This window comes from Saccopteryx bilineata, chromosome 1, assembly GCF_036850765.1.
Source record: "Saccopteryx bilineata isolate mSacBil1 chromosome 1, mSacBil1_pri_phased_curated, whole genome shotgun sequence".
NCBI lineage: Eukaryota > Metazoa > Chordata > Mammalia > Chiroptera > Emballonuridae > Saccopteryx > Saccopteryx bilineata.
This window is the reverse complement of record NC_089490.1, coordinates 366844147-366853406: the sequence shown is the minus strand read 5'-3', so window position 1 is coordinate 366853406 and position 9260 is coordinate 366844147. Positions and strand designations below refer to the sequence as shown.

General features: G+C 56.7%; 1 protein-coding gene across 1 annotated transcript; it reads left to right on the top strand.

Moving 5' to 3' along the window:
- The first annotated feature begins 4401 nt into the window (after window positions 1–4401).
- Window positions 4402–8901, top strand: DBX1 (developing brain homeobox 1). The gene is made up of 4 exons (XM_066253863.1): window positions 4402–4768; window positions 5414–5515; window positions 7746–7948; window positions 8368–8901. Exons 1-4 carry the CDS (start codon window positions 4402–4404, stop codon window positions 8725–8727), a joined length of 1032 nt encoding a protein of 343 aa, XP_066109960.1. The 3' UTR covers window positions 8728–8901.
- Window positions 8902–9260: the final 359 nt, after the last annotated feature.

Sequence of the window (9260 nt, the reverse complement as noted above, 5' to 3'; positions counted from 1 at the left end):
AGGAGGGGAGCATTCATGGACATTTTCATTTAAATGCACTCATCTCCTCTCTTGGGCTGCACAAGGGGGTTCAGGCAATCTATGTGAATATAATTTCTTATAAATGTGTCTTTAATGGGTTTAATTCACCCTTGCCAGCTGTTTTGGGGGCTATTTTGTAAGAGCAAAACAAACGTCTCAGGCTTGGAAAGCTAGTTAAAATTAGTTTCGGTCAGCAAGGCCAAGCTATATTTCCTGCAAACCATCTGCTTGATTGGCACAATAGAAGGATTTTCAAGGAAGGGGTGGGGGAGAGTGGGTGTGAAAGGAATGAGGGGTGGAGGGAGCCGCTAGAAAGGGCTGGGGCGGCCAGGAGCTCCTTGTGGCCTATTCTGAAGGTGAACCCCTTAGAGGTGTCTTAATAGAGCCGCCTGCCCGGAGGGCTGGGCGGTAGGACAGCTCTTTCAGCCCCGGCCTTGCCGCCCTCTTGCTCTGCCTCTCTTTCCCCCAGTGACCACAGAAGCCAGGCGGCGGGTGTTTTTCCCCGACGCCCCTGCCCGGCGTCCAGCCAAACTTGCAAAACCGGCTCTAATTGTGGGCAGCTCTAGCCCGCAACACCGCGGCCTGAGAGCTCGATCTCTTGCAAAGGACGACCTTAGGGTCCCAACCTTCTCTAACGGAATCACATTATGTTTTCGGAGACTGGGAAATCTCAAGCCACTCTCTACTCTGACCCCCTCGGTGGCCTACGCTTACCGGGGGCGCTTACCGGGGGCGCTTACCGGGGCACCCCCGGCTGGGCCCGCACTGCAGAGGGGCGTGCAAGCGGCAAAAACTCAGGACGTGGGGCTGGGCTCCCCCCCACAACCCCCACCCCACTCTTCCCTGTCCCTGGGGAGAGAATCCCCAGAACCCGCTCCGACAGCCCCTCCTGCGCCCCAGGGCGACTCCGGGAGCCCAGCCCGGTGTCCTGCGGCCTCCTCGCCCCCCACCCCACTCTTCCCTGTTCCCGGGGAGAGAATCCCCAGAACCCGCTCCGACAGCCCCTCCTGCGCCCCAGGGCGACTCCGGGAGCCCAGCCCGGTGTCCTGCGGCCTCCTCGCCCCCCACCCCACTCTTCCCTGTTCCCGGGGAGAGAATCCCCAGAACCCGCTCCGACAGCCCCTCCTGCGCCCCAGGGCGACTCCGGGAGCCCAGCCCGGTGTCCTGCGGCCTCCTCACCCCCCCCCACCCCCCCAGCAATCGCGCTCGCGGCACTGGCTTGGGTCGGAATAGGGCCTCCGATTCTCCTCCCCCCTCCTGACTTCTTTTCCCTCGAAAGAGAAACAGACAGAAAGCCCGGGTCTAGGATAGAGGGCGCGAGTGACTTCTCCGAAATAAGCTTGAAGATAACGACGTTACAGTGAGTGGCAGGGCGGACAAAGCCCCGGGACTCAGGTCAAACGGCATTAGTCACAGGTCTTAGCGCAGCCGCCGCGCCGCGCGGCCCTGGGCTGGCCCGGGGTTCCCGAAGACGCGTTCAAGGAGATCGCGTCAAGTAAGATCCTTCCGTCTGATTTCTTGCTTCCTTAGGATTGATTTTGCCTTTTCACGGGCGGCCAGCCCTCTCCCCCGCCCTCCGTTTTCCTCTTTGGCGCCTCAGGAATGCGCACGGACGCTGGAAGTGGGGTCCACGTGGGTCGCAGCGAGGGGTTGACCCGCATTCCAAATACTGTCAGCGCCCCCTTTTAAAGCAGAGAAGACAGCAGCAGTTAGTCTAGAATGAGGGAGAACGGCCGTGTGTGTGTGGGTGTGTGGGGGGGTGACGGTGGGGATGGAGCGTGTCAGGGGGCAGGATAATAACTGGAAAAGCTACTCCCAGGAAGATGCCCCAGAAGGAGAAAGGGGCCTGGGGCAGAGGGCGGGCTAGCAAGGCCTAGACGGGCTTTGAGTTCCTACGGCTCCCAAAACAAAGCCCTGCCAACAGCCCGCGTTCCGACCCTCCGAAGACTTGGGCACGCACTTCTGAGTTGAGAAGCCCAACACCTGCAGTCACTGGCCTCCTCCTTCCGGGAACGGGGAGCTGCTCACGGCAGGGAGGGAGGGAAGAAGGGAGGGCAGAGAGAAGAGAAGGAGGGAATGGTGGAAGGAGGGAAGGAAAGGAAAAAGAGAAAGGGGGTGGAAGGGAGAAAAGAAGGAGAGATTACAACAAGCCGGAGCCAGTCGTCCGGCTTCCGGAAAGCAGTTGGGGCGGGCGCTGTTGATCGCCACGGAAAACTTGTTCTGTGGCAAAGTTAAAGCACAGGTGTTCGAGTGGTTTAGACGTTTCTCCCTTACTCTATTGGAAAACTTCAAAAAAAGTCACTTTTAAAGTTCTTCACAGATCTCCTTCTTCCATTTTCCGGGTCTCCCATTAACTTGACCTATATGCACTTTGCGTATTTGAATAGTCACTTATTTAAATATTGTTCATTTCTTAGTAGTTTTCCACCGCCTGCTGCCCAGTGCGCCCCCCCCCCAAAAGCAGTCGTGGGCGCAGAAACTCCATACTTGCGTCACCTTCGCGCATTAATTGGACTCCAGGGCCCGCCCCTAAATAACTTTTTAATTTGAATCACGGGAGAGCTTTAGGGGGCTCCGTTTCTGGTTTAATGTGATATAAATTGCAGATGCACTTTCACTGAATGGTTAAAGCAGCGACATGGAGATCATCAACAAAAAACGCCCCGAACAAAACCATCCAGAGAAATAAAGCTGGTTAATAAGATTTTTCAGAAAGCTTTGTGTTAAAAAGCAAAAAAAGAAAACCAGCTGAAGGTGACAGTTAGTTCATGGTTAATAGGATCAGGGAGGCCTGGCGGGGCTGCACACTTCTCTTTGGGGAGGTGCAGCCACACTAAAGAACTGAATGGGACATTTAACACATCTGTTATCTCGCAGAGCAGAGAAACAGGGACTCGAGGCTTAGCGCCACCCCAGCTCCAGCCCAGAGGAAAGGGGAAGATCGTCTGCAGGAATATTCTCGTTTGAGGCTCTGAGTCAAGGATAGACTTTCCTGATGTGGACCCACGTTCTTGGGAACCGCGTCTTTCACTTCGCTGTTTTCAGGCGTTTTGTACTTTGCAGTTAATTAAGAAGTTGCAAAACCTTGACCAAGTGAAGCGCCGCGTGACTTGTAGGTAGGGTTCTCTCCGGGCTAATCCCCAAGCCTTCGCTACTATGGCTTTAAAAGTTCAGGCTGTCATTGAGTTTCAACTAAAACTACCTAAGGTTTCTTGAGGTTGGAAAACGGCCCGTGAAGCACTCGCCGCGTTCTCGTCGCCCTGTGCGCGGCCGCTTCCGTCAGGGGAAGCCCTTTGCAAGCGGAGACCCGCCGCCTTGCCCCGGTGAGGTGCTCCGATCAGCTCCTACCCTAGCCGAGCTGCGAGCACGAGTTGGTGACACGCCTAGAGAAATGTGGCCCCAACTCGTTTTACAAGTTGTTGGGAGTTGACCAAAGAAGACTCATTGTACTTGTCAGGTATCCACCAACTCGCTCAAACTCAACGATTTCCCCGTAACGAAATAACTCAAATCAAGACCGCTCCCCTCCACCCATATGGACGAGCATCCAGGAGCTCCGAAGCATCTATTTCAAGTCCCCCTAGGTTGTTAAACCGGCACCCCCTCCACAGACGTAATGACCTAACCCATCTCTCGGGTCTGCTTTATGCCTCAGCCGCAGTAACACATAAGACTAGAGACGGAAAAGGGGGTCTATTTTCATGTTCGTTGACTTGAAATTTTCCATTGCCCTCTCCCAAAAGGGGGAGGGTTATTTTACCGACTGCTTGGAGATAAATTTCTATGAATATTTATTGATTTATTTTCTAGGCTCAGCAGGGAAGCTGCAAATAAATTTAGTGCGTCCTTTAAATAATTCCTTTTCTATGAGGCAAGATGTCATCTGAAACTTCTAAATAGGCATTTAATTAGCCCGGGTGTTGCTTCGGAACAAAAACTCTCGGCAAGAGCTTTGGGGGGGGGGTGCACTGTATTGCAAAGAGGCGGTCGATATGCAGAATTGATGCGCGCCAGCCTTTGTCGCCGGGCCATTGTGCGGGCGATGCTTATGAAGACTAATCCAATCATAAATTGCACCCCTGCGCCAATCAGAGCGCCCAGAGCCGCTGGCGAATGAAGCTCGAGTGGAGAACTTTGTTGAACTTCATTGTCAGAGCTGTCACTTTTCAAAGCGCTTTCACGGGCGGGCCACTATAAAACCATCACCTCGACGGGAGCACCACGGAGGACTCGCAGGCGCCCAAGTGGGAGCGTCCCTTAGTCGGAGACTTTCGCAAAGCCCAGGAGAGAGGACACCGCGGGGGCGGGAGGGGCGGGAAGCGAGGTCTTTACCCTTCGGCCACTGGAAGAAGGGTGTATTACGCCCGCCCCGCGCTTAACATGATGTTCCCCGGCCTCCTCGCGCCCCCCGCCGGGTACCCCGGCCTCCTGCGCCCCACGCCCACCTTGACGCTGCCCCAGTCCCTGCAGTCGGCATTCTCTGGGCACTCGAGCTTCCTGGTGGAGGATCTGATCCGCATCAGCCGACCCCCCGCCTACGTGCCGCGAAGCGTGCCCACCGCCGGCATGTCGCCCCCTAGGCAGGGGCCCCCCGCGAACCTCACAGACGCCGGGGCCTCGGACCTGGGCTCCCCGGGCCCCGGCAGCCGGCAGGGCGGGTCGCCGCAGACCGCTGTCTCCCCTGCCAGCGAGCCCACGTTCCTGAAGTTCGGGGTGAATGCCATTCTCTCCTCGGCGCCCAGAAACGGTAAGTGAGCGCAAAGCGCTGCGGGCGGGTCCAGGTGTCGGTCCTTCTCGCTCCGGTGCCCTGTGTGCAGCGGGGACCCGCACACACATCGGCGCGCACACGCACCTGGTGTCCCGGAGGCCTCACGTCGTGCAGGGTGAGGCTCAGGTCCTGCGGGTTTCCTGGGAGAAAACGCTCCCAGCTTCGCCCCAACCTCAGAATGAACTTGAGCAGTTCAGTTGCACAGAACGGCACATTCCCTCCTAAACTGAGCGCAAGATGCTGGGCTTCTGCGTTCCTGCCCTCCAGCCCCCAGGAGCCAGTATTTTCCAAACCAAGACAATATATTTAGTAGCTTAGCTACTATTATGGATCTGCAATTCTTTTCTTCTGCGCCCCAATCCAACCCATCTCTTAGTGCCTAAAATGAGACTGGGGGGCGGAGCGATCTCAGGACTGTTTGGGGAGTGAAAAGAAGTATTTCCACAGATGAGACATGTTAGGAAAAGGTTAATTTTACTCTGTCAATACATTGAGGAAGATGCCTTTGAAACCAGCGGAACGGTTAATCATATTATGTACTCAGTGTACAGAACGACAATCCAGTACGTAACCAAAGTCTCTGTTCTCCCTCCCTCTTTCCCTTTCTCCCTCCCTCTCTTCCAGAAGCATCTCCAGCCCTGCTCCAGAGCGTCCCACCCAAGACCTTCGCCTTTCCCTACTTTGAAGGCTCCTTCCAGCCTTTCATCAGATCTTCATACTTCCCAGGTAGCGCTCCCCCGCCCCCCCCCCCGCCCCCGCTTTCGCGAGGCTGGGCGGCGCCCCAGCCCCAGCCCCAGCTCGCTGCTTCGCTGCCTGCCCCGAGCCATATTTCTCCGTCCACCCTCGGGGTTATGCTCCGGTTCAGAGGTTGCGAGGCGTACAACATTCACGAATCCGTCGCGCCAATTTGATGCCCTATTTAGCACACGCAGTGACTGCTTGACACTTTGCACCAATTCCCTGCTCTACAAATTAGCAGGAATTGTCATGGTCCCAATTTGAGGCGGTTCCCTTCCCGGCGAGGAGCTGTTGGCATCCCTTCACGCCGCCGTTTTCCCACAGAGTCAGTGCACTTGGCCACGATTCCCCACAAAGGTTTCAGCACCATGACCAATTGGTCAGCTCCTCCGGGCAGCCACACACAGACCGGCCCTCGCCCCTCCACGCCGCTCAGAAACACCTACCAGCCGGGGCTAATTTCCCTTTAAGACTCATTCAGGGCTTCGGGCTTTTCACAAGACCACATGGGGTGCCCTCTTGTGTGGGATGCCTGGGGTCGCCCTGGGGTTGGGAGACGAGATCCTCCCACAACTCCAACCTTCTTTTTCCAACCTGATTTCCCAACCTCTTCTCATACCCTCCCCCCACCACTGTATTTTTAAAAGGACTACTGAGCCGGTCAAATAAGTCTGAGTGAAGCCCGAAATTGGTTCCTAGTCTAAAGGAGAAACACCTTAAACAGGTTCTACAAGGTTTTCATTCTGGTTTCAAGTACTGGCTCAAAAACTCTGCAACTGGTCAAGACTCTGAAGGTGAAAGAGGAGCCCCTAGAAAGAGCAGAGAGCCTGGGCATGGTCGTGGGGGGATGGGTAAACCCGCGGCCGCAGTCCCAACACCAGGGAAAGAAACCAGCAATTGATTTTTAAAGGGGGGAGAGAGAATTCAACCCCTCTCACCACCACCACCATTCAAGCTGCTGCTGATCATGGAATTTGCTCCCTTTCTCCCTCATCTCAATGCTCTAACAAAAACAACCCGAGCTTTATAAATAGCTTTTCATGTCCATTTAATGAAAATGATTCGGGGAAGAGAAGCCTCTGCCATCAGTATTCTCCCAATGGTCTTGGCCTGCAGTTGTGTTTAGTTTGAAAGTGTAAATCTCTTTTGTCCCAGTAATATATGGCTTTCGATGCTTGTCCTCAGTCTTTTTCTGTTAGTTCATTACTACACAATTACCATTCACGCTTCATTAGAGTCTCTGTTTCTTTTTGGATTTTTCCCCCCTTCCTTAAAGCGAAACTCTCCCCCTTTTTATCATGCCAATACCCATTGGGAAGCGGTCAATGTGCTAATTAGCTGCCACTTTTCATGTATTCGGGCCGAATTCTTCACGTTTTGTGGGGGAGGGAAGGAAAGATTAATATAAAAAAGATGAATACTGATTAGAGAATCCACAGCGGATTTTCTCCTTGCTATCAAATAAGGAAAGCCCCCCATTTTCATCGAAAGACTGCAAAAGCCACCAAGGTGATAAAAACTTAAGAGGGGACCCCAGTGGCCTCAATTGGATATTTTTGTAATTTATTATTTTTTTCTCTTGCTATTTTGGCCGAGGTATGCAGGTTTGTTTCCCTAAGACTGTTGAACGGAAAAGTGAAAACAGGCTATTGTAGGAGCTGTTTTCTGTGTTTCCGTGGTCTTACCTAATCCGGGTTTACACGGATGAAAGGAAAAGTTATTTGGGCGGAAAGCGCCTTTCACTCTCGAAGGTTTGTAGGTTCGTGGTCTATTCTCCAGAGGGAGAAAAAGGAGAGCTTTGAAGAGATGAGGGGATCAGAGAGCAAAACCAAGGGAGGCAACGCTGGGGAGGCGGGCGCTCTATCCGCCGGGGAGGCGGCGCCGCTCTCCGGGCGGGCGGGACACTGCTCTCCGCCGGGGAGGCGGGCGCTCTATCCGCCGGGGAGGCGGGCGGGACCCTGCTCTCCGCCGGGGAGGCGGCGCCGCTCTCCGGGCGGGCGGGACCCTGCTCTCCGCCGGGGCGGGCGGGACACTATCCGCCGGGGCGGGCGGGACCCTGCTCTCCGCCGGGGAGGCGGCGCCGCTCTCCGCCGGGGCGGGCGGGACACTGCTCTCCGCCGGGGAGGCGGGCGCTCTATCCGCCGGGGAGGCGGCGCCGCTCTCCGGGCGGGCGGGACACGGCCCACTCACTCGCGCCTCCCGCCCCCACCCCGTGCAGCGTCCTCCAGCGTGGTGCCCATCCCCGGGACCTTCTCCTGGCCGTTGGCCGCCCGCGGCAAGCCTCGGCGCGGCATGCTGCGCCGCGCAGTGTTCTCCGACGTGCAGCGCAAGGCGCTGGAGAAGATGTTCCAGAAGCAGAAGTACATCAGCAAGCCCGACCGCAAGAAGCTGGCGGCCAAGCTGGGCTTGAAAGACTCACAGGTGAGAACAGTCTCCCCACAGGACCCCTCCCCCAAGTAACGTACGCCTGGGAGGGCTTTCTGAAACCGCTTAGGTACCTTGGTTCAGATAGGAAAAGTGAGGCCGAGGGAGGAAATGAGCGCAGGATCCAGCCTTCCCGAGGCTGCTCTGGGCAGCCCACCGTCTCCCCGCCCCAACTCCCGGCCTCGGCGCCCCTGCTAGGCGGGCCAGGTACCAGAGGGTGGGCGCGAGGCGCGCAGAGCCGAGGTGGGAGTGAGGGTGGGCTTAGTGCTGAGACCCCCCTAAATTCACACCGTGGGGTGGGGAGCAAGCTAGGAGGGAAGGACCTCTTTCTCACCCGCGGCCCCCTCCCCGGTCCTCTCGGAGGGAGGTCGGCTCACCTCTGCCGCTCCCCCGCCCTCTCCGCCCCCGCGCACTAGGTGAAAATCTGGTTCCAGAACAGACGCATGAAGTGGCGGAACTCCAAGGAGCGCGAGCTCCTGTCTAGCGGGGGCTGCCGGGAGCAGACCCTTCCCACCAAACTCAATCCGCACCCGGACCTCAGCGACGTGGGCCAGAAGGGCCCCGGGGACGACGAGGAGGAGGACGAGGGCCGGGCCAGCCCCCGCCCCCGCCTCGCCTATCACGCATCCCCGAACCCTCGGCACCTGCGGGACCCGCGGCTCGAGGGGCCGCTGCCCGCCTCGCCCGCGCACTCGAGCAGCCCCGGCAAACCTTCGGACTTTTCCGACTCCGAGGAGGATGAGGAGGGCGAAGAGGAGGAGATCACGGTGTCTTAGAAGCTTCCCGCGCCCGGGGTACTGTTTCCAGGTGCTTTGAAATTGAAGAGGTGGGGTTCAGTCTGGTGTTCACTCGGTTCCTGCTGCCCGGACGCTGCCACTCCCTGCTGTGGACCTGCCACCTTGACCAGGCCCTTTCACTGCCCAAAGTACCTTTCCTTTCCTTTCCTTACCACCCTCCCTTACCTCTCAATGGCCCTCTCCACCTAAGATAAATGTAGGTCTTGGCCCCAGCCTTAACTTTTCCACAAGGCTTCCTGTCCCGCTTCTTTACTGCACGCTATTTTAAACACAGTGGGGAGTTCACTCCCACAGCTTGGGTCAAGCGGTGAGCCAGGCCTGCTGGTTCTTAGAAGCGACAGCCCTGGAAGGTAGGCAACTCTGTGCGGAGGAGGACGCCGGGGGAGGAACCACAACAAGCCGTTACTGCGCGACCTCTGACTTGTGGAACCCTCCACCTCTCTATCTTAGATAGTAAGGACCTCCTGCCTCACGCCAGACCATGGTAACCCAGTCTTCCTGTAACAGTTCCC

Bases quoted from the DNA above. Each gene is read 5' to 3' on its own strand.
- DBX1 (XM_066253863.1), top strand. From the start codon at position 4,402: ATGATGTTCCCCGGCCTCCTCGCGCCCCCCGCCGGGTACCCCGGCCTC. The intron at 5,516-7,745 runs GTAGCGCTCCCC...CACCCCGTGCAG, and splicing joins CAGATCTTCATACTTCCCAG to CGTCCTCCAGCGTGGTGCCC. The intron at 7,949-8,367 runs GTGAGAACAGTC...CCCGCGCACTAG, and splicing joins TGGGCTTGAAAGACTCACAG to GTGAAAATCTGGTTCCAGAA.